This window comes from Colletotrichum paranaense (genome assembly GCF_030867605.1).
Source record: "Colletotrichum paranaense strain IMI 384185 chromosome Unknown Scaffold_8.1, whole genome shotgun sequence".
Taxonomy (NCBI): domain Eukaryota; kingdom Fungi; phylum Ascomycota; class Sordariomycetes; order Glomerellales; family Glomerellaceae; genus Colletotrichum; species Colletotrichum paranaense.
In genome coordinates, this window is record NW_026848966.1 from 1,223,345 (window position 1) to 1,246,690 (window position 23,346).

At 55.1% G+C, this 23,346-nt stretch overlaps 9 protein-coding genes across 9 annotated transcripts; 4 read left to right on the forward strand and 5 right to left on the reverse strand.

Annotated features, from left to right (window-relative positions):
* Nucleotides 1-107: 107 nt before the first annotated feature.
* Nucleotides 108-2,348, reverse strand: CPAR01_10247 (uncharacterized protein; the record flags this gene model as incomplete). The annotated part of the gene is made up of 4 exons (XM_060494508.1): nucleotides 108-1,857; nucleotides 1,904-2,185; nucleotides 2,241-2,277; nucleotides 2,330-2,348. The coding sequence occupies 4 exons, from the start codon at nucleotides 2,346-2,348 to the stop codon at nucleotides 108-110; spliced, it is 2,088 nt and encodes a 695-aa protein (XP_060346690.1).
* Nucleotides 2,349-4,027: 1,679 nt separating this feature from the next.
* Nucleotides 4,028-5,514, forward strand: CPAR01_10248 (uncharacterized protein; the record flags this gene model as incomplete). The annotated part of the gene is made up of 2 exons (XM_060494509.1): nucleotides 4,028-4,119; nucleotides 4,206-5,514. 2 exons carry the CDS (start codon nucleotides 4,028-4,030, stop codon nucleotides 5,512-5,514), a joined length of 1,401 nt encoding a protein of 466 aa, XP_060346691.1.
* Nucleotides 5,515-6,052: 538 nt separating this feature from the next.
* CPAR01_10249 (uncharacterized protein) lies at nucleotides 6,053-7,657 on the reverse strand (the record flags this gene model as incomplete). The annotated part of the gene is made up of 1 exon (XM_060494510.1): nucleotides 6,053-7,657. One exon carries the CDS (start codon nucleotides 7,655-7,657, stop codon nucleotides 6,053-6,055), a length of 1,605 nt encoding a protein of 534 aa, XP_060346692.1.
* Nucleotides 7,658-7,726: 69 nt separating this feature from the next.
* CPAR01_10250 (uncharacterized protein) lies at nucleotides 7,727-8,352 on the reverse strand (the record flags this gene model as incomplete). The annotated part of the gene is made up of 2 exons (XM_060494511.1): nucleotides 7,727-7,861; nucleotides 7,978-8,352. Coding segments are annotated over 2 exons (510 nt in total), but the record flags the coding sequence as incomplete, so codon positions are not given.
* A 636-nt stretch (nucleotides 8,353-8,988) lies between these two features.
* Nucleotides 8,989-10,205, reverse strand: CPAR01_10251 (phospholipase/Carboxylesterase; the record flags this gene model as incomplete). The annotated part of the gene is made up of 3 exons (XM_060494512.1): nucleotides 8,989-9,073; nucleotides 9,156-9,694; nucleotides 9,780-10,205. 3 exons carry the CDS (start codon nucleotides 10,203-10,205, stop codon nucleotides 8,989-8,991), a joined length of 1,050 nt encoding a protein of 349 aa, XP_060346694.1.
* Nucleotides 10,206-11,497: 1,292 nt separating this feature from the next.
* On the forward strand, nucleotides 11,498-12,604 carry CPAR01_10252 (uncharacterized protein; the record flags this gene model as incomplete). Its single annotated transcript, XM_060494513.1, has 1 exon — nucleotides 11,498-12,604. One exon carries the CDS (start codon nucleotides 11,498-11,500, stop codon nucleotides 12,602-12,604), a length of 1,107 nt encoding a protein of 368 aa, XP_060346695.1.
* A 178-nt stretch (nucleotides 12,605-12,782) lies between these two features.
* On the reverse strand, nucleotides 12,783-19,008 carry CPAR01_10253 (subtilase; the record flags this gene model as incomplete). The annotated part of the gene is made up of 3 exons (XM_060494514.1): nucleotides 12,783-16,164; nucleotides 17,212-18,434; nucleotides 18,631-19,008. 3 exons carry the CDS (start codon nucleotides 19,006-19,008, stop codon nucleotides 12,783-12,785), a joined length of 4,983 nt encoding a protein of 1,660 aa, XP_060346696.1.
* A 1,041-nt stretch (nucleotides 19,009-20,049) lies between these two features.
* On the forward strand, nucleotides 20,050-20,502 carry CPAR01_10254 (uncharacterized protein; the record flags this gene model as incomplete). The annotated part of the gene is made up of 1 exon (XM_060494515.1): nucleotides 20,050-20,502. One exon carries the CDS (start codon nucleotides 20,050-20,052, stop codon nucleotides 20,500-20,502), a length of 453 nt encoding a protein of 150 aa, XP_060346697.1.
* A 1,751-nt stretch (nucleotides 20,503-22,253) lies between these two features.
* Nucleotides 22,254-22,574, forward strand: CPAR01_10255 (uncharacterized protein; the record flags this gene model as incomplete). Its single annotated transcript, XM_060494516.1, has 1 exon — nucleotides 22,254-22,574. One exon carries the CDS (start codon nucleotides 22,254-22,256, stop codon nucleotides 22,572-22,574), a length of 321 nt encoding a protein of 106 aa, XP_060346698.1.
* Between the last annotated feature and the right edge of the window lie 772 nt (nucleotides 22,575-23,346).

The following is a 23,346-nucleotide window of genomic DNA, read 5'->3' on the forward strand; positions in this document are numbered from 1 at the left end:
TCAAGCAAACAAACTCTCCCCGATTCTTTCAGGCAATTTGCAGCATTAGGCACCCCGTGTCGTTATATCGTGTCGTAGAATCGATCGTTGAATACGTTATTCAGTTGTCAATCCTCGCTGTTGATGTGCGCCGTCATGTCAACTCCAATTCGAATAGGCCCGAAGGGCTGCAGATCCGCAACATGCTGCTCGACTGTAATGGCGTCCTTGGTCGCCAGAGCGAGAACATGATAGAACGCCTGGGCCGCGACGACGTGGTTCTGCTTCGTGGGCTCGATGAGATTATCAAAATCAACCCATCGACGATATTTCTTCGCATCTCCCTCCTTGATTTGGCCCGTCTTCTTGGCTTCTTCCTCTGTCCATTGCAGGAACTCTCCACTTGCGGTGTCGAGCATCGATCGCATCCATTGAGAGTCGTTCTCACCTTCCTGCTGGGCAGTGATAAGGATCTCAGCTGGGTCGAGACCTTCAGGAGCCAAGTCCTGTGACGCCGGCATGTCGAAGGGAAAGGCGTCGAAGTCGTCCGTGTGCTGCGCATCATGTAGGGGCTCGAAAGGTGGCATGCTGCTTCCGCGGATACTGGCAGACTTCTGGCGGCTAATGTTTTCATGCCTCTGGGCGCTGTGGCTGGCAACGGAAGAGCCCCTGCCTACCGAAGGGGTTTGGGCCCAAGGCATCAAGGACGATGAATGATTGTCGCGCATGGGCTGGCCAGCCTCCATGCCCATCTCGGGCATCGAATCGTCCCCGAAGGCCATGTCGAAGCCAGTGTCATCGTCCATAAGGCGGCCTTGCTGCGGTGTCTCATTGAGCCTGGGTCGAACGTTTCGGTCCGCATCTTCATTGCTGTCCTCTCCAAATGCTTCGCCTGCTCGTCTCCGACGGCCTTTGGGGGAAGGTGTCTGAGCCTCGCGTTCCTCTTCTGTGGGCGGGCCGTAAATGATGTCACGCAGGCCATTGCCCGCGAACAGCTCAGCTAAGGGGAAGTCAACCCCATAGGTACCCACGCCTCCAATGCCCTTTCCAAAAAGAAAGAAGTAGGCGTTCTCTTTGGCTTGGTTTGCGTTGCCCCTGCGCCTCTTGGTCGCTCTTTCCGTGTTATCGAGGTAGCCTTCCTGCCAGGATTTGAGAGTTGAACGGGAGAGCTGTGTGCCGTTATCTAGCATTAGAATGCGGCGACGCTTGTTGACAGGGGCAACTGCTTGGTCGCTCTGAACCTTCCGGGAGGCCTCAGGGACCAATGGCTCATCTCTCAAAGGCGGAAGAGGGTCGCTTCCGAGCAAGGGCACGGCATGTTGCGCGTCGACAGCAAGGACATCGACAGCAAGGACATCGCCAGCAACTTGATGATCGTCCGCGACCTGATCATGCTGAATTAGAATGTCGACCTCGTCCATGTCGATCCCTGGAAGCTCAGATAACTCAAGCTCGTCTTCGTCCAGGATGACTGCCCCGTTTTCGTCAATTGCTAGTTCCACGCCACCAAAGTTGTCGAAGTCGTCCAGAGTACCGAAAGGGTCTGCATTCATGTCGAGTTCCATATCGTCCCGAGATCGAGGAAGGAGCGTCTTCTGTGCAGAGCCTTGCACGAAGGGAGAAGGCAAGCGGAAATCTGGGATATCTGGCGACTGGAAAAAGTCGAGATAGAACGGGGAATTTCCGTGGCCACTGTCGTCAAGGAAGTCGATGGGATCGGGGAACGGACTGAGTTGTGACTGCGACTTGTTTCTGGAGCCTGAAGATGGCTGACTGCCAGAAACGAAGCAGGGACTACCGTCGTCGTCAATGGTGAAGTAGGGCATAACACTCGAAGGAACGAAGCCCGGGTCGTCGCTCAAGGTAATTTGCTCGCGCCTGGCAAAATTAGCAAATGTGTCGAGAGGATTGTCGGTGGACATACCTTGCTCTTCCGGCCTTGGGATCAGTCTTGTTGTTGGCAATGAGTCTAAGAAAGGTTCTCATCGTCGTTTGGACCTTCTCTGTATCGGTGAGCATATATTTACACTGGGATGAGTAAACACGGGAGACCCCATAGAGGAGATTGCTTTGTAGACGGAGTGAGATGGGAGCTCCCGGTTGAATGATCTTCTCGCAAGCCTTCCGAATATCGACATCTTCGATAGCCCGACGGGACACCTTTTTGTGAGTGCCAGCGCCACGAGGACCAATAGTCGCAATGACCCTGGAGATAAGGGGTAAGTAGAAATATTATTTCATACGGACAGGATCTTGCTCACCAGATGGTCGCAACACCGAATTGGTGGCTGGTGAGGACTGCTCGGTGTTAGTGACAGGTGGGATTCGGTGTTCGACTGGAATGACCAACTCTCGTGGCTGTAGAACATGATAGTTTCTACACAAGAGATCAACGCCGTCGTGGCGGGAGTTGAAGCTTCGAGACAATTAGATTTGGCAGAAAGTAGGAGGTTGGGCGTGGTCTTTATGGTGTTGGTGCGGAAGTGACGGGGTGAGTGTGGAAGAAGGGAGAAGGGACGACATAGAGGGAGGATAAGCAGTCGCGTCGTGGCGCGTTGACGGATGAGGCAGGCTGAAAGGTGCCTTCCGTATTCGAGCATTGTTGCCTCGCGGTTCCCCAAGTGCTCCTGCCATGTCGAGAGTCTTCCAAGTTGCAGAAGGCACGTTGTCCAATGGGCACCTGCCTTGTCTCGTGAGCACCTACCTCAGATGAAGACAGGTACGGGTACGCGCAGTTTGAACTGTTCTGATGGCTCACAACTGCTACTTCTTAAGGTAGGCACTTACACCACTATGTAAGGTACCTACCAAGCACCATTCTCAATGGAAGGTACCTTAGCATGATATCATGCTGGAAGCTTTACCTTACAGGCTCGGCAGAAAGTCAAGGGAGTAGCTGACTGATAATACCCAATTCTTACCAGGACCTTGTCAGAACGATGGAGATGATTGTTGAGCTTGTATTGTTTTGGTGGCATGATTGATACATATTCTAGTCTTGGTAGTCCGTCGCTTGCCGTCGTCATCCGTTTTGTTACGTTAGAAGCTACCTACCTTACAAAGATATTATCCCCAGGCATTATCTCAACGTCACAGCTAGTACAATTTGCAACACAATTTGGACTTGGCTAGCGTTTACGGCTTTGGGCATCTCGGGGAACAAATAACCCCAAACTGATTTAGACTAAGGTATTAGTAGCGTGGTATTTCTACTCAACCAAGGTTTGAGGAAGAGAAATATCAGAAATTGAGGAAAGATGTGTGCACTTGGAACTTTTGAGATGGTATCGCCAGAGGTACTCGTACTAGAAGTCAGTCTTTCTGATCAGGGTATCTTGAATTGACAAGAGGAAGCTCCAATTAACAGAGAGTTTGAAATTGCGATAGAGGAGGACCACGATAGAAGGAAGCTTGGTTTTGGAAGTTGATGCCTCAACTAAGAATGTTTTCATATCAAACCCAAACTTCGATACGCTTCTGGTTGTTATTAATGGACTTACAAACATAGATAACCGTCGGCAATAAGTTAGCCCAATAAAAATAGTCAAACGTCGCTTTATGAGCAAAGTACTTTGCGGGATCGCGAATGATAGATTCTTGTGGTTGAGACTTGAGGTTACGATCAGACAACAGATGACATAAGCACCGGACGGTGTGCACAGATCTTGGGACCCCTGCAAACCCCGACAGGAAGCGCCTGGGTTCCAGTACGCCCGGAAGTCGGCAGGCTAATATTCCGCTGGGTCGTTGCTGGGTCAGGCCTGGGTGCCTTTTCGCATTAGAAAATCATCACCACGGGCCATGTGAAGTCGACTACAGTAAGGCGCTTTCTTTGTCCTCCCAGAGCCAAAGGCACAACAGCACCTCGGCGGCCACCGCACACTCCTTTTCCCAGTCTTCTTTATCTCCCTGCGTCCGAGTTAGAGTGCGATTGATCGTGTTTGCCTGCCTCGAAGCACGTCGAAGCTACCCATACCGCCGCTTCTACGACACCTACCCCGGACCGTATTACTCGACGAGGCAACATCCTCCTAATACCAACGACACGATGGCGCCCCTTATTCTTCACAATGTTCCCGATGAGGAGCTTTACGTTGGAGACGACGGCATCAAACGACCCTACGCCATGGTTTTCCCACAGTACGTCTCAAACCCAACCGCGCTCGACTGCAAGCTCAATGCCACGCGCAATGAGATGCCGCTAACACAGACTTTCCTCCCTTTAGACAAGAAGGCCTTCCTGGCGCCCGCCGCCGTGGCGTAGCAGAGACTGGATCTTTTGGAAAATCAACACGCCGCTCGCGCTCGAGAACAGGAACTCCCGCCGGCCGTCGCGAAAACCCAACAGTAGCAGCCGCCGACAAGATATTTGGCGACTGGATCTCCTCCCAAGCCACAACTTCCAACTCCAACCTGGCGCCCTCATCAACATCGGGCAGCGGCGCGACGAATCCTTCCTCCGCCTCCGGTCCCAACGCCGCACCCCAGCGCAAGACCTCCGGCCTCTCGCAGCCGCCCCTCCTTGCAGCCGACGACGTGCCCGCCGCCGCCGCCGAGCCCCGCGTAACCCGTCACGTCCCGACCGAAGTCGTCCTCCGCGGCTACCGCTCCGCGTCGCAACAGTACGCCGCAATCTCCCACTACGAGCAGCTCGCCGGCCTGATCTGCGAGGACTACCCCCGCGAACCGCCCCTCGAGCAACGCCGTTACAAGTCAGAGCTCCGCGATCCTGCCTTCACCCGGCGAAGAGGCCTCACGCCCGAGGAGCGCGCAAAGGTCAACCGCGCCGACGGCGGCCAACACTGGATCAAGGTCACCTTCGAGTCCGCAGACGCCGCCGATGCCGCCGTCTACGCCAGCCCCCAGCGCGTGCTGGGCTACCTCGTCTACGCGGAACCCTACCACGGCCACCAGCCTGCCCGCGACGAGCCCATCCCAGACGTCGACTCCCTCGTCCCCAGCGCCGACGATCTCGGCCGCTCACAGTCCGTCCCCGCAGGCAGTTTCGGCACACACCGGACGCCGCGCAGCAAGCACCGCACCGCATCATCCAACAAGCCCACTGGCGGCAACCCCTTTGCCCTCCCCAACGCCCGCTCCATGAGCGACCTCTCTCCGCCCACATCTCTCACCTCCTCCAACACAATCGAGACGGCCACAATCTCCAACGCGACAAACTCATCCGCGACGGTGACCGCCGACCCCTTTTCGCAGCAACAGTCGGCGCTGACCACCGCCACGACGACCACCGAAGACAGCCTCTTCTGCCGGCGCATCCCCACCGCGCGCAAGGCTAAGCTCCTCCCCGCCGAGCAGGCCCTGCTGCCGCAGCAGAGCTATACCCAGAGGCTGGTCAACATGGTGCCCTTTTTGAAATGGTTCAGCGGCTCCATGATTGGCAACGAGGTGCCGCGCACCGATAACGGCGACTTTGACTGGAACCGCGCCAGCTTGTACTGGAAGGTCATTTGCTGGCTCGACTCTACGTTTGGGCTCTTTGGCGGCGAGATTATGAGCGCCGACAAGGACGACTAAAGGAGTTGATTCGAACCATGGATTTGGAGACGAGCGAGAACTCTCAATAAAGGGGGGCTTGTGGGTGTTTAACTTGACGGGCGAGATGGACGGCGTTTGGTTTGGAAAGGGGCTGGTAAACGGGCGGGGTTTTAAAAAAAGTTTCATGTTCTATACGAATACCACGCGCATAACTACTTTGTTTATAGTTCATAGATTTGGGCGAGCAGAAGCAGGTTCGGTCAGAGACCAAGCACCGAAACAGAGATTTGAGAGGCTCAGTCAGCGGATCACTATATGCCCAGATCAAATCTCGTCATGTTTAGAAGTGTGTGAAAGAAGACTTTGCCAACCAGAATATGTATAACAGACTATGTATCTATGCAAAGCACCAAAGGGGATAGCCAGGGGAGTGAATCCCTTAGGTCAGGTGTATGTAGAAAATGAACAACGCCGCCTCTAATTGGGTATAACAAGAATGAATCATGAGTCTTTTTCGCCGCCGTCAAACCCCCCGAGCAGAGCAACCACCGGAAACTCGAACGGAAAAAACAAACGTCTATGCGTCGTCTTCATTCACACTCCACCGCCGTCCAGGCCGCCCCCTCTCCTCCGACCCGCTCGCGATTGCCGCCCCGTCTTGCGCGGTGGTATCTTCCACGACGGCAGTGTCTCCAAGCAACGCCGCAGACTCTCCTTCTTGTTCTTTTTCTTCTTCTCCGCTTTCAGTATGACTTTTGGAGTCAACCGGCTCGTCGCCCCAATTCGGCCTCTCCCCGAGAGTCTCGTCCTCATCTTCCTCCTTGAGCACATCATGCCGCCTCTGTTCCACCTCATTCTCAGTGGTCTTGTCCTCTTGTCCCCTCGACTCCTCACTCAGACCGACCCCCAGACTGTCAAACGTAACATCGGTAGCGTGCCGCCGGATAGGCTGGGGTGAGAACGGTCTCACGCCCCTGGGTCGGTTGAAATTCGTCTCGGAAAAGATGCTATCCGTATCGTTGTCGTCGCCGCCGAAGCCGGGCGACGGCCCTCCCGCAGCGGCAGCGAGACTCTGGTACCGGTCCGGGTCGCTGAGCAAACTATCGCCCCGCGCGTGGCCCCCTCGCCTCGTCATATCCGACGCCGTGTCCGCGAGGATACTCTTGGGCGGGAGAATGCTAAACAACTTGGCCGTCTCAGCCGACCCGCCGCCACCGCCTACACCACCGCCAATAACGCTGCCCAGCCCAGAGTGGTCACCGACCTCGTCGCTGGCAAACAGATCCGCGCCCTTTTCCAACAACTCGTCCAGCCCGCCGCCGCTCCACCCTTTGCGCGCAAGCGACTCAAAGATATCGACCTCGGCGCGCACAAGACTACACGACGACTCGAGGATCCGCCCGCTGGTATCCTGGCTCTCCCGCAGCAGCGTCCGCGCGTGCTCCCCGTGCAGGGAAGTCAACCCGTCAAGCCTCGTCGTCAGGTCCACCAGGTGTGCCCTGAACTTGCCCACGTCTCTCCTGCGCTGCTTATGCAGCTTCAGCCCTTCCTTTTCCAGCTTCCTGATCTCGGCGTTGCGGGCCTTGACCTCGCGCACGTAGGCCTCCTCCTCGTCGTCGACGCGCTGTCGCCATTGGTCTAGCTCGTGAAGTAAAGGGACCTCGAAGTCGCGGTAGACGGTCTCGGAGAGAATTTGCTGGTGGTTCGCGACCAGATGGTGGACGCCCGAGGCGGAGAGAAGCAGGTCGGCGGTGCAGGATCCCTTGGGTCCGCCGGCCGTGAAACTCGCCGACAACAGGCCTCCGCCGCCACCACCGCCTCCGCCTCCCGAGAGGCCGTTTATGCCGCCCGATAGAGACTCTGCGCGGGCTTCTTTGAGCCTTGCGCAGGATTCGAGTGCGGAGCCGAAGGCGGAGGCTGCGGTGGAGAGGGATGCGAGGGCAATGCGGTAGGCCTTTGCGGACTGGATGAGGTCGGTGTAGGCGGTCTGGGAAGACTCTAAGTCGGACTTTGTGAGGACGGCGTGTACGGGTTGCGGTGGTGGCGGGAGGGGCAGATGGTAGGAGGAGAGCGGGTTCGCGGTCGAGGCGAGGGAGTAGACTGGCGACGCGGGGACCGGCGGGAGTTGTGAGGGAGTTGGGGTTATGGGGCGGGAGTCGCCTGGTGCGCCTTGCGATGCCATCGTCGGGCTTAGAGCTTCTGGAAGTTTTGCGGTGACTTTCCTCCCTTTCGCCGTTTGGGTGCCGTTTCGTTACGTTTCTTCTTGGTTTCTGTTGGCGATAGCAACAGCTGCGGGGAGTATGGTATCTTTGGGAGGGGAGGAAGATCTCGGGGCTTCGGGGTTGCTATGTGCCGGGATGTGTGCGACAGGACGTGGAGTTGTGGGCTTTGTTTTGTTTATCGTGGTCTTCACAACGCCAGTGCGGACAGTGACATGCTCAAGGGGCCCGGTGAAGATCAAGAATTAGAAATCTGACAGCTTGCTATGAGAAGCGCTCCCACCGGGACGATGAAGATAATGAAGAAAAGAAAGAGGGAAGAAATGGGAAAGTTGTGGTTGGAGATCTTTTTTTTGGAGAAACGCAAGACGAACGCCGCCGCTGCTGCCCGGGTTGCTGCTGGATGCAGATGCAAGCTGCAGCTTCCCAGGACGGACAGCACAAGGTCACCACCCGTTGGGACTTGGGAGGGTTCCGGCTGGCTCAGGATTGGGGCATCTGGCGCATCTGGCGCATTCTGGGCTGGCGTCTTTTGGATGTCCATGGGGGCCCATGGCGCTGGGAGACCTTGTGATTCGGGGGACGATGGGGTGGGGGGAAAGGGGACCCGCAGGTGACCCTGGAAGATGCCCTGCTTTGCGGCAGGCGGGAGGGAAGACTAAAGAACAGTTGCTGCAGCACCACACACCGCAGTGAAGAATGAAGGTGAGATAAGACGACGGCCCTTGGACGAGACAACGCTAGCGCAACCAAACGGCGGATTGACGAGCTTGCCACAAGTTGATTAGCTTAGTCCGACATGGTTAGGTAAGCTTATTAATTATGTGCATGTCTGTGTATGTTGTGTGCTTAGGAATGTGAGGCAAGGCGACCCTCTCACTGAGTTGCTTAATGAGAGACATTGTCCATGATCGCATTTGAGTGTGATCTCACTCTCATCTCTCACAACGGGTCCACGAGGCAATTTGAAACGAAACTACTTCTCAAATAGGCTATCGAAGATGAGGCAACTTATTCTACATCATCGATTTCGTTCGCTCTCACTTTACAGGACCATGTATACATACATTCTCATCGAGCGATTGGCTTAGTGAATGTAGGCTTTTGGTATTGGAAATGATGTATCGTGTTGTTTATCTTGAGCAAGACTGGTTCAATCGAACATCCTCTCTGTCGAAAAAGACCATCTTCCCTGGCTCCTAAGCTCTCTCTACCCTTCCTTTGCCTTGTGCTCTTTCTACATACATAAACACATCTTCCAGCTATTCCTAAAAAGATCTCTGCCAACAGCACCCTACTTCTGAGTAGGCGGGAGTCTCTCCAACAAGAAAGCTTCAACGTCGTCCAACTCCTCAGGGCAAGCGGCGTGGCCCATACCCCTGTGATTGATGTCAGCATTCCGCCCTAATTGTGACCTGGCCCTATGAAGAAGGAAGTGAGAGGGCGACAGAGAATACTCACGGGTAAAGCGTCCTCGACACCTTATACCCAAGCCCCTTCAACGCATCCATACTCAGTGCCCCCAACTCAGGCCTGACAAGCGGATCCGCGTCGCCGTGGCCCAACCACACGGGCGTCTCCTGGTTCGCCTTCTCCTCGGGGACCAGGCCGGCAAACTTGTTACTCAGCAGCAGCCAGCACGATAAGCCCACGATACCGCCGATCCGGTGCTTGCCCGTCAGACCCGAGAAAATAGCCATGGCGCCGCCCTGGCTGAAGCCGCCGAGGACGACGCGCTCGGCGGGGATGCCGGCGTCCACCTCGGCCTGGACGAGCTGCTGGAAGTACTCTGACGAGGCGAGGATCCCTCGCTCGTCTTCGGATTCGCGGAGGGCCTCGACTGTGCCGTCGAGGACTTTCTGTGAGTGGGGGATGGTGGTTAGCTTGGGCGATGATGGGGATGATGATGATGGTGCTTGTGCCTGTTGTTGGCGGTGGCGGTCGAAGATTGTAGCGCGACTTACAATGTCGAACCAACCCGGCATGCGCATGCCCCAGTTCTGTGCATGATGTTAGTAATCGGCAACGACTTCCGAATTTTGATAGGGAACCATTTGAAGAAACTGAGACAGGGTGTCAACTTACACAGGTAATGGGGATCTGAGGCGCATGAGGCAGCACAAACTTGACCTCGTCAAGCCTCTGCCTCCGCCGCCAATTCTCAACGGCACTCGCCCAGCCGTGGCCCGTATCGCCGAGGCCATGAGCGAAGATGACGGTAGCCGTGTGCTTTCCCGCGGCCGGGAACACGAGCGGGGCCGTCCGGGCGACGGAGGACGACATAGCTTCGTAGGTGGTAGGGGGTGAGAGCAAGTCGGGACCTTGCGCTTCTGCGATGCCTGCGAGAGACGGGTGATGAGGTGGCAGGGGGTGGAGCTCTTCTGCCTCAGAAAGCGGATCCTGCTGCTCGAGGTGCTTTTGTTGTTGTTGCGCCTGTTGCGGTGTGGCGGCGGTGAAGGGCGCGAGGAGGGTGAGGAGGATGGTTGTTGCGGTTACTCGCGAGACGAGCATTTGCGGATTGTGTCAAGCAAGGGCAGCACAGGACAGACAGAGCTGAGAGACGACGCGGCGAAAGCTCGGGCGGCGGGCCGATTAAGATGTGGGTTTTTCTTACCCTTTCTCCGATGGCGTATGCGGGGCGCTGATCCGGGCTCGGTACCGTTTTCCAATGCAGCTTGCACACGTCCCATTCGTGGTAACGGATGCTTACTCGTAAGATATGCGAAGGAAACGCAGAGTTCACTGCCGGTGTGGCTACATCTCCTGGTGCACTTGCTGTGAATCGAGCTCGAACTCGTAGCCTGTCGTGGCGTACTACTTAGGGCTGCGGGTGTATTGATTCTTGAGCTCGAACTTAGGTAAGGTAGATACTCCACCAACCAGCCCAGTTTGACCTGAACCGTTGGCCTTGATGAATACCTCCTGGCTGGTGAGACGAATGGATTGATAGGCTACGAGAAGATTTTTGTCATTGTGTATTCTTTGCGCCATTGGAACGCATTCTTTACTTATAGTGGTGTGGTGCAAAGTCATAGAATGATAGCAGTCAGCACCCATCACCTCACTGACGAGCAGGGGGAGGCTCGAAGCTCACCCTAGAGCTTAGACTGCTCTACACCTCGAGCTTCGCACTCCATCAGGCCATGAGATCAGTAGATGGCCCAAACATACCTCTCTTAAACCCCCTAACCCGTAATTCCGGTAATCCTCCGGCCACGATCTCACGACCACCTCGGCGCATATTGGTACGCAAGTGGGTGACACAATCATTTGCTGCCCGATACCCTAGCTCTATTCCTGGCATCCCTAGGGCACTGTTCAAATTGTTCCTATTTCCCCTAGTGACCCCGTTACTGCTACAGTCCCGGTAGCTCTTACTGTCTTGTTGCTCTTATTGATTTCTCGCTCTTACTATTTCTGTTATTTTCGTTGTTCTTATTCTTACCTCTTATCTTTTACGTGTTCTTTGAAGCATGTACTTTGTATAGAATAGGATGATTATTAATGGCCCTGCGTTGACGCATCCTACCTTATTTCGTCGCCCACCTCGAACGGCCCTCCCACTCCGCCCGCCCGCTAAGACAACAGTGGACCCGGCCGCGCGCGACGAAAACAAAATCACCCGCCATCCGGCCCCTCCACCGCCCCCGCGCCGCATCCCTCATCCGGCCCGTCGGGTAGCGCCCAACGACGTCCGGGGGTTCATATATGCTTGACTCCCGTCCCGCTCCAGGACGGTCACTCAAACACACAACATCGCGGGCGTGTCAAGTCAACTACTAAGCCACCAACCGCACTCCAAGATGCCTCGTCTAAATCCCCTATTCCTCCTGTCCCTCACAGTCGCTCTAACGGCCTACATGCTCTCACCGACTCTCCGCGCCTTCCTCACATCAGTGACGACAACTCTCATACCCTCAATTTCCTCTCAAATTACAGACTCACCAAAGATGAAGAAACCACGGATGCCAGTCTACTTCTTCTCCCACGGCGGCGTAAGCAAACCCTCCCCGTCCCTCACTCTCATCTCATCACCTCGCCTCACTCTCACTCTCACCACATGCCTCACCCTCACCATACAACCTCACCACCAAACTAACACCACAAAGCCAGACGTAATGTACAACAAAGCCCACCCAGTCTACCCAACCCTCCAACACATCGGCGCCGAAATAACCTCCCTCGCCCCCACCGCAATCCTAGTCTTCTCAGCCCACTGGCAATCCCCCTCCCCCACCACCATCTCAATCAACGCCGCACCCGGCCCCGCCCCGCTAATCTACGACTTCTCCGGCTTCCCCCTCCACTACTACTCAGCAACCTACCCGAACACCGGCTCCCCGCAGCTCGCATCCCGCGTCTGCTCCCTCCTCTCCGCCTCCTACGGCAGCAACATCTCCTGCGTGCCCACGACAGACCGCGGCCTAGACCACGGCGTGTGGGCAGGCTTCCACGTAGCCTTCAACCCTTCCACAAACCCCCTCAAGGTCCCGCTAGTCCAAGCATCGCTCTTCCGCTCAGAGGACCCGGATGCTCACTACCGCCTCGGCGCCACCCTCTCCGCCCTACGCGACGAAGGCGTCGTTATCATTGGCGCGGGCATGTCCGTTCACAATCTCTACCACATGAGCAACGATCCGCGGCCGATGCCGTACGCCGTCAGCTTCGATGACGCTCTCAAAGAGGCTGTCGAGGTCTCCAACGTCGCCGAGAGGCAGGACAAGATGGCTCAGGTCTGCAGGCGGCCCGATGCCAAGCAGGCTCATCCGTACATGGATCATCTCATGCCCATTCACGTGGCCGCCGGGGCTGCGGGGGACGACCGCGGGAAGCAGCTGTGGACCATGAAGGAAGGCAGCTTCGCGTGGGCTCAGTATCGTTTTGGGGATGTCCCGAAATCCGTAACATGATGCCATCACAAGAGCCTTGCGTTCGCAACAAAACCATGTATTAACATTGAACTTTGTAACAACACATCTATGATACCCGCGAGTCATCGTTAATTATAAAAGTGTCTGACAATAGACTTGCATTAAGCGTTTTACTGAACCGAATACGTCTCCATTACGAGAAACCCACAGTCTCTTCTCATACGAACGCCCCATGGACTGGTGGCCGACGCCTACTGCTGAGAAAATTCTCCACCAAGTGATGGCTGCCAGCTGCTTCGGCCTTCCAGTCAAGGCTCGCGGTATCGGATCTCTCACCATCATGCGGGTCGCTGGAGTCTAGTAGCCGACGAACGGACCCCCGCCTCTCCCTGGGAGACCCGCCATCATGACTGGCCAGCATGGGACCGAATTGTTTCTCGATTGTCAACCCTGGGCTGGAAGCAGACGATTGAAGCCCTTTTTGTAGTCCGGTGCGTCTGACTAATTTGACCGGAGATCGTGTCTTGGGCTGGAAGGGGGACTCGGAATTTTGGGCCTTTGGGATGGCGTCCATGCTGCGAACCTTGGAAGCTTGTCGATCTACGGCTTTAACGGGTAAGTTGCTATGAGAAAGACGAGACTGCAAAACCGGCATCGAAGGGGTCGTCCTCAAAGAGCTTCTGGGCGGAATTGGTGGAGGGTTGTAGATGCCACGAAGACGCCTAGCCACGCGTCCGCCCGTCTCAGGGATCGTGTTCTCGTCTCTCAAAGGTGTGGAGAACTTTGAATCGTCTATGCCAAGCTCAACGCGGCTGGCAGACGACACTTGACGTGGATTGTGGCTCGTCACTCTTAGTGGCGTTTGCAGTTTGGTCTTTCCTGTGCCCATAGCTCTGTACAAAGTTGGAGATTCAGGGTCCTCAATCTCTGCGCGCTCACGCACATGACCCAAGCTTCTAGGCATACTTGTCTTTGCGTGACGAACTTCCGCCAGGTGCTGAGTTCCAGTATTGGCCAACTTAGCGTCGGTATGCGCCGCATTGGCAGAGAGCCAAGTCTTCCACTCCACAGAACTTGCGTTTGAGACCGTTCGGCTCTGTGGCATTGTCGGTGTATAGGTATAAGAGCCACTTGGCAAGTAGCGTATTTGATGTGTGTTAATCACGGGTGTAGCATTAGGACTGAGATCCTTCGCAACAGCCTCCAAGTTGTTGGACATAGAGGGTGTCTGTCGATAATCAGAACCGGCCACTACATGGTTGGGGTGTCGGGGTGGCACTCTTGGTTCTGTTTGTCCCCCGACACTTTGTGGTAATGCACGTGGGGAGAGAAGATCGTTAGAGTATATACTTTCAGAGTAAGCAAGTCGGGAATCTTCCTTAGAGAGACTCGGGCGACGCCTTGTAGGTATAAGGTCGAGGTTCAGCATTGAAACTGATGGTGAGAGTAACTGATCTGAAACTGGAGCCTGTGACTCTGATCTGACCTTCTCTTGCAAGACCTTGCGATATGGACTCGTGGTGCGGAAGAGATGGCAAGTCGGGCTGCCAAAGAACGCCGAACTGCGATTAGACAATGCTCTTGGTGGATTCGCGGTCTTATCGCCCTGCAAATTATACGGCTTCGAGGGCGAGTGGCCTGTTTCGACCCCGGCCACGGGTCTTGAGTAAGGCTTGTAAGCTTCAAAGGTAGTCTCAGAAGCCGAACGCTGGCGATGATGCATTGTACTATCGGATGGGGATACCGCTTCATCATGAGCCGACTGAGGGCCTTCGGTCTCAACCACTGTTTTCAATCTTTGCTCCCATGGACTGTCATGGAAGACGTCGTCCTCTTGTAAAACACATCTTATGGTTGGTAGGTCTTGATTCGTAGCTTCGTCAAGTTCCTGGCCGCCGAGAGATGTCGACGAACCAACTTTGCCGTTCCAATTGAGACCGGTACTCCCATCACTACCATGCCGTAGCTGCTCTTCTCGTTGACTTATTTGCTTGCATTCGTCCAATCGCTTCATGAGGGCGGAGTAGACTCTGGCGCTATCGACTGATGGGCCGAGGCGGACGAGTTCATCCTGTTGCGGAGGTGGTGGTTCGGACTTGAATGGGTTACGGTCAGCCAGGCCTGGTCGCTGGAAAGAAGATGAGGACTTATGTGGTCCAATCTCTTTGATGACGGACAGCCGCTGACGCTCCCGCTCCCCGCCCCAAGTACTTTGACTGTTAAGAGTATGAGTGCCCGAGCTCGTCCAACTGGTGACGCGAGATTTCTCATCTGATGCCTTTCTTTCACCTCCAATGCTCTCTATGCTTCCTTTTCGCGAGTGAAGCTTCTGGGTTGGGGAAGCATCGTGAAGAGACGGGACTCGTGAAGGCACTTGTGAGATCGAACACTCGTCCAACAACACAGGGTCCGCAATGTCCATGTATGCATCGTCCTGTTCGTTGTCAACGCCAACGAGATCTTGGACTACGTTCGAAACCTTTGAAGGAGGCCCGCTAGCTTCCACAACCAAATCATCCTTCTTACTCCGGCGGAACATATCTTTCAATTTGCTTTTGAGACTGCTTGAGACTTTTCGGGCCTTCTTTCGAAGAGAAGCGTCCTTATTGATCACGAAACCATTTTCCGGGCCAAGCGATTGAACATCGGCACTGAAGTCTCTCATGGATCGGCGTAAACTCAGAGCCGCCTGACCTTTCTTTGCTTTCGAGAATATCGTCGATGGTCGCGGTTTCGATTGCCGTTGTTCCTCGACGTCTTTGCGGAAACTGTCCTCGGCTTCTTGGACTGCCAAATCGATCTGCTGTCGGCTCCCAAGTCTGTCAGAATCCAGAACGCCCCGAATTTTGAGAAAGCTCATTGACTTTGGGTTCCTCAGCCCAAGAATCTTCTTCGGTGATGGCTTGTTCTCCTTCATGTCTTGCATAGACTGTCGTCCCAAAGCAGGCTGTACATTCTCCTGCTCCGGAGACTCGCTGAAGTATGTTTTGCTTGGTCGGCGCAGACCGATCGGATTCAAGGGGGCAAACATTGAGCGTGACTTGCGCAGTCTTCGGTACGATGCTGGAGTAGGTGCACATTCGTCTGGAGACCCGAACGATTCGCTCGGAGGTAAAGAATTGATGTAGTTGGTCGTATAAGTGCTCACAAATGGACGCTCGGCAGTACGACAAGTTCGGCTAGCGGGCTGATTGGCAACATCTTTGAGGACGCTCCGGTGACAAACAGTCCCTATATCAGGCGAGTCATCGTTGATTTGACTTTGCTTTCGCTTGGTTCGAGCCCCTTGCTTCACAAATCGAATACTCTGCTGCCGGCGTAGACCCCCGGCATTGGAGCTGAGCCGATCCGATTCGCTTGGAAGCTGACTTGAGGGATTCTCCGACCAAGTCTTCATGTTGAAAGGCTTTTGGAATTGCCTCAAAGATTCAATTCCTATGTCCACATCGGCATTGTGGTTCGCCCGAGAGAAGGATAGGGTGGCGGCAATATGAGCATCTCTTTCGGCAGTGGCTGGATCAATGTGCTCTAATCGTTGAACAGCCGAGCGAACGGAAGCCGTAGACTTGCTTCGAGTCAGAGTCGACCTCGACTTGGTACTGTTATGTCGCCGCATAGGGTGAGCGTGGGTGTATTAGGAGGAGGGCCTAGCGGAAGGAAGACACCAATTCTCGAGGCGGCTTAGGAATAAAGGGAAGTAGAAAGATTCAAGTGAAGCTGCTGTTTGTCGGTCGACGTTCGGAAACTAGGCCTGAGGCTAACCAAAAGCAAGCTGGGAGACTATGAAGAAGTATCGTCGAGAGTGTCAAATGATGAGCCGTGAATGCTTGAATGGAGGATGTAGCGGAGGGACGTCGTCCCTTGAGCAGGGCCACCAACAGCCAGCAGTTAGTGTAACGGCGAGCTCCATGACTGCTCCTTCTCCAAGATTGAATGAACTTTCAAAGAGAAGAGGTGGGAAGCCACGTCATGTCCAGGCGAAGGAAGGAGAAACGCTGACCCATCCCTTCCCTTGGCCTTTGGGGGGCAGGCATATGATGGTACTTGGGCAAGAGCCAGCCGTTGTGCCATTACTTCCGCGCAGGGACCGGATCACATTCCAGTCTTCCCTCTTTCCCCTTCACACAGCGAGCGCAAGGTGCAGAAAGTCAGGCAAGCTAAGATTAGCTGGAGATTCAGGACTAGGCGGTTGTAATGCATTGTCTCAATGCCAGATTGACTCAGATGACGGAAGCTAGCCATGCAGCCATGGCACTAATTCCCCAAGAATTCTGTGACACTACTGTACTTGAATACACTCACTTCAATTCTATTTTGACCTGACAACCTCAAACCCAAAGGCATGACAGATAGGCTTACTCATGGACGTCATTAAACTTTGGGCCTTCTCATACTTGTCCAACCCTCCTGGGGCACGGCCGGTCGGACAGCAATGGTCACTTAGCAAACTTGAACAATCAAGATCACCGTGGTTGGAAATGGTTACAGTTAAGAAACTTATTGGTTGTGCTATGAGATCTGTATGTAGCTATGAAAGCGATGCATCCATCCTGTCCCATCCCGCAATAACCCTATGCGTACACTCTCATGGACCCAAAGAAAAAGGAAAAAAAGAGACCATTCTAGCGCTCTATTATAACGCTTACAAAGAGGTCTCCCTGAGGAATTCCTTAAGCTCCTCGTCGACCAAGTTGTGGATCTTCTTGGCGAACTTCTCGGCCTTGGTGCCGACGCTCTTGGCACCCTTGACAACCTTGCCAGAGAGAACCTCAAAGTCCTCCTCAATGGCCTTCTCGAGGTCATCGATGGTGGTCTCCTTGGACTCCTGCTTGACAGTGTAACCGCCAGCCTTGACGATGGCAGTGTAGTTGTTGCAGCCACCGCCGTTCCAGGCGAGGACGTTGGGGGTGTCGCGGGGAATGTCGCTGAGGGCACCGACGGTACCGACGGCAATGAGAGCCTCCTTGAGCTTCTTGGGGGTGATGGGAGCGACAGAGTACTCGGAGTCAGAGGCGGGCTGGAGGGAAAGGTAGTAGGCCAGGAGACCGCAAATGTGGGGAGAGGCCATGGAGGTACCGGAGATGGTGTTGACGGCGTACTTGCTGCCAATCCAGGTGGACTTGATGTTGGTGCCAGGGGCGAAGATGTCAGTGCACTTTCCGTAGTTGGAGAAGTAAGAGCGGCGGTCGCCGAGCTCAGTGGCACCGACGGTGACGGCCTTCTCGGCAGCAGCGGGGGAGTAGTTGCAGGCATCGGCGTTGTCGTTGCCGGCGGCGACGGCGAAGTGAATACCAGCATCTACGGCAGCGTTCACAACAGCATCAAGAGCCTGGGTCTTGCCACCACCGAGAGACATGTTGGCAACGGAGCCCTTGAAGCCCTTGCGCTTGCCATCCTTGGCGGCCTGAACCTGCTCAGTGTGGGAAGTGGCAGCCCACTCAACACCCTTGACGACGTCGGACATGGTACCGGAGCCGTTGGAGCGGAGAACCTTGACGGCGTAGACATTGGCCTTCTTGGCGACACCGTACTTCTTGCCAGCAATAGTGCCGGAGCAGTGAGTGCCGTGGCCGTTGCCATCAGCGTCCTGGTCACCAGAGGGAATGGTCTTTCCCCACTTGGCACGGCCCTCGAAATCGACGTGGTCGACGTTGGTGCCGGTGTCGATAACGTAGGCATCTACACCTTCACCAGCATCCTCAGCGTAGAGGTACTTGTCATATGTGCCGAAGCCGAGAGACTTGCGGTGGGAGACACGAGCCAGACCCCAGGGGGCCAGCTTCTCGAGCTCGCCGTCACACTTGTCCTCAACCTGGGACTTGACGGGAACCTGAGTGTGGACAACGGAGTCGACCTCGATGAACTCGACCTGTGAAGAAGCATGTTAGTGGCTGTGTCAGAAAATGAGGCTAGGAGACCGAAAGCGGCCGAGCCGAGCTTGAGAGCCCGAGCCCGTCAGGGTCGGATAGCCAAGACCGCCTTTGCCGTGGACTGCAGTGATGGTGGGTCCACAGGTTTGGGGTGCGTCTTGGATCTGGGGACGAGGGTATCAGGGTCGGACTTACGTCAGGGTGCCTCCGGACCTTCTCGATGGTGGCATCATCGAAGTGACCGGCGTAGCCCAAGAAGTCCTTGCCAATCTTGTATGTGTGCTTCAAGCCGTGGAAGACATCGTCAACCATAGGCTCCTGGCCACGCTTGCGCAACTCGAGACGCTCATCCTGAGCGGAGGAGTGAATGTTCTGGACCCAGTTGTGGTGGTCCGAGGCGCCGGAGTCCGAGACGTGCTTCTTGAACTTGACGATGTATGAGTTCGGGACGGCCTCGGCGTTGGTGGAAGAAAGAAGGGGTGCAGCGCCGTCGTGCACAGTCTCAATGGAGAGAGAGGGGGTAGCGCTGGCAACAGCGGCCAGGCCGGCCACAGCACCGATGAAGCCTCTCATGATGGGCGATGTTGTGGAGGTGAGTAGAGTCTACCGGAGACGCTGGTTGTGATGACAGAGAAGGAAACTGAAGCTGCGAAGAACGCCAAGGACAGACGAATACTCGATGGGATTGAGAGGATGGATGGTCGATGAAGGAGGGGGAGGGATGGGAGAGAGATGGAGCAGAGAGATAGACGATGGAGCTGTCGGAGAGCGGGAGCGGGTAGATATAAAGGGAAGGCAGCGACAGCGGTTGCGTGCGCACAGCTCTAGGTGAGGTATCGGCCTTAGGATGGTTGCGCCGCCCCAGTGTTGCCAGTGTGTGACGCAGCCAACCAAGATAAGAGCTGGAGGGTGGCTGACGGGGCCGAAACCGGATTAGCGCGATGGCGAGAGAGCCAATGGAATGACTCGATAGGGTTTCCTCGGCAATGCGATAAGGGAGGTACTGGGACAGTCTGGGAGGGTCACGTTTGGGGTTTCCCTGGGACAGTCCCCGCTTACAGGCAACAAGTACGTACCTTGTTCCTGCTAGGAACCCAGTACCTTAGGGTAGGTACCTTTCCACTTTACCCCGAGCAGCTTGTCACTTGTTCGATACGGGAGGCTGCTTCAAAGAGAGAGGACGGAGGACGGGGATGGGATTGTGCAAATGGGCGATAGCAAGTGACTTACTCAGGTACCTCTACTTCTCCTCTTTCTTTCTGGCGGCACGCTGCATCCGCCAGGAACACAACCAATCCGGCCTCCGTCTGTTGGGGAAGCTTCACTCAAGCTTCCCGCCATCGACAATGTGCCTGCCATGCCATGCTGCTTTTCTATCGTCTTTCACCGTTTACGCTCATCCGAATCTCTAGACACCATTTCATTCCATGTCTTAGCAAAACTCTTCGGATTCTCGTGGTTGCAACCGACAAGGAAACACGCATGACTGATTATTGCACCTTGAGAGCCAGAGTCAGAGCTCTGAGGGCGACGTCATACCCCCGAGGCTATCTGACCGAGTCCTAATAGCCAAGGCCGATACGGAGGCAATCAGTCACAGCAGAGCATGGGGCAATGTACTCCGTGCTTCGCCCTGTCCAACAGCCTCGGGGTCTCACTCTTCCTCACGACCGATGGCTCACAAGTGTCAACCAGCTCATGGCTACGAGGGTGCTTTCTCATTTCCTGGAAACCTTCCTACGCATACGGTTGACAGCTTTCAATCGACCATCCCAAGCATCCCCAAAGCAACGGACGATCAAGCCAGCACAGCGCCAATGCCATGCCAGACGTGCCAGGCACCGACCGGGCAGCAGCACAGAGGCACAGCCTACCAACCAGTCGCAGCTTGGGAGCACCGGCTCCCTGGTCACGAGCAAGTCGAGAAGATGTACCGCGCTATCAGCATTCCTCAGACATTCTTCACCCACTTCTACTAATCCACAACCAAGCTCCCCCTCCCAACCCACCAGAGCACACCCACCCAGTCCGCATATCCCGCATAACGCTGCATGCGATAACGCGTAATGGACGATTCACAGAGCGGAGGGCGAGGCAGATCTATCCGGAGGACCCTGAAGCTTAACAAGCGCTGCCATCCCGTCTTATCTCGACACTCGAAGCTTTCGTCGTTTTGCTGAGCTTTTTGGTCGACCACTCAGAGGGATAGAGACCCAAATCCTACATGTCGTGTGCTGGCAGTACGAAGTATGCATCGTGGTGTTTGTCCGGATCTGCTACTGCCTGCCTGGCCTCGGGACGCAGGTCGGCGTCTCGGTTCCTTCTAGCCTGCTGGGCTGCCGGCTGCCACATTGGGTAAGGAACCTGCTCAACGATGATGCGATTAACTGTAATAAGGTGTCCGGCGCAGCTGGGTCTTTGTGTGGATAAGACCTACCCGGGATTAAATCCAAGGCGAAGAGGGTACCAGGTGCCGGAGCCACTAAGTAGGCGACTGCTTTGTTGGTCTCATCAATGCCCCCAGCACCCAAAGATCCAAGGTGATGCTGGCGGGCGGTTGTCGCTCAGGTGGTTCTTGATGCTTGAGCTATCCCGCAAGGTACCTCTGCTGCCCTGCCACCCTCTGCTCAAGGGCAAGCTCCTAGGCGGAAGGGGTTCAAGGGCAAGCTGTCTGACTGGAACATGGAGGCGGGGAGACGAGGCCCAGCACCAACGCTACGCTGGTCCGAGCTAGGCCAGAGTCGCCAGACGCCTGACCCACGGGTCAGATGAGAGCGTCCCCGTGTGGTGCCTGGCACGTGCCTCTATCCATTCCCCTGTCTTCCCGTCATCGGGAGGCAGTCTGGCGTTGGACAAGACACTGCTGGAGACGGCTAGTCAGACGTGCGGCGTGCCAGACAGGCCAGCCGTAGTTTGGTACGAAGAGCCAACCTGTGCCAGCCCCGAAGCTCTAGCTCTCATTCAAACGACTCATCCGGGTTCTCTCAGTGATTATGGGAGGCGACAATAGCGGGATGGCGGCTTCGGCGGCGGCTTGCGTTACTCCCGCAGGTCAGCAGAGCGGAAACATTCGTCCGAATATGACAATTGCCTTTTGTTTTAGTTCACCAACCGCCGCCCATCGGCTCAGGAACGTCTCGGTGTGTGTTGCGTACAAAGAAAACGCCACGAGCTTGCGAGTCGCCTGTCAATGCGAGGAGAGCAACCCAACACACCATCTTGATCCGTCCGTAAAGGCAATTGGGCCATTCACGCCAGTTCAATATGGGTGTATGCGGTACGCGTGTCGTTGACCGTAGACACAATAACGAAGCTCGACACCATTTCGGCGAACATGTCGGTAAGCATCATCGCCTTGCGACGCCTTGCGAGAATATCTCGCGACTATTCTCAGTGCTTTCTCAACCCACCAAGCTTGTCCATGTCTCGGTGTCGAAGAGTTAGGGAAGAGGCAGACTGAAACCACGCATGCCGCCTAAGCTTCCTCCCAGATGCAGCAATGCTCCTCCGAAAGGATGGCCAGCGCCTGAGCCGATGATCGCCCAAGCAAATCCCGGTCGACGGAGTCATGACACATGGGCAGTTGACCGACTCTCTGTCTTTTGTTTACCTGCATTGTCATAGCCATCTAGCGCTGAGGGCTGGCCACTGACTCAAAGAGCTAGAAAGACTGATAGGCCGCCGTTGACTGATTCGTGTTCCTATGTCTTTGAGGTCTTTCTAGCTTTTGCTGGTGGGTTTCATGCACCAGTGAGGGTGTTCTCTTCAACCCTCCAGCTACCTTTAGCGATTATGCAGTTGAGAGCGAGTATGCATTCATGTACGGATATGTACACCAAGCGGGCTACCTCCTAGTAGGTAGGTATTCTTCGTCATCCTCGGCAAGCAAGACAACTCGCGTCAGTTTGGTACTTGGGGTCCGAGCTGCCAACCAAAGGGCACAGCATCCATCTTCTATTGATTCGGTACTTGACTATAGAGATACCTTGGTGTCTATATCTGAGAGCGTGCTCGAATGGGATGAAGCAACAATGTTTCATGGGGTCCACTCTGATGATCCCAGTCCACTGTCCACTGTTAGTGTTAGAACCGGAAGCTATCCGTATCTTTGTCTGCACATCTCAGTTTGGCCGCGATAAGCCAGGGTTTATCTGCACTAAGACGCACCTTGTTTCTGAAGCTCAGCTACGTAGCAAGCTTGTCGGAGCCAGGCTCGCATTTTACTGTGTACTGCGTAGAACATGTCACTGCAGATACCCGCAGCAATACGGAGTACTGAGAGCTCTCTGGCAGTGAGGTAGGTAGCGAACAACGTGATCTCTTATTCAAAAGGGCGTCATCAACGTATACAAGGACATCAAGTCACCTCGCATGTGAAGATGAAGACCAAGAAAGGCAAGTAAGATCGCTCTCACTGTGTGCTTTACATCCTTCTCACGCAGTGTGAGCTGTTTCCATGAATAGCATGGGGGCAAGGCGTGTCACCATTGTCTCTGCGCAATGCAACGGGGTCCCCCAAGCTGAACATGGACGTGTGGTCTACTTCAGTGAAGTAGCTCACTGAGCTGCATCATCTTTTAGCGGTGTCGGTGTCCGCCCACAATGACTGAGCTGCTGCAGCACCGCCACCATTCCTACCCCACTCCTTCCCAACGCGGCCGGCACGTCAGACGTTCCTTCCTGCTTGTGCGTGACAAGGCAGCCACTGAGAGCGATGCAAGCCACACTTCACTGCTCAAGGCTGACACTCACAAGCATCAGCTCCGACTCCGTCTTTGCGATAACGCGTAGCTGCAACACTGGGGAATCGAAGCAAATTCGAGGTGAATCACTCTTTTTTTATTATCAAGATATTGGAAAATTGCGGCTTCTTCCTTACCTTGAGATTGTACTATTCCACCACTTCCAACC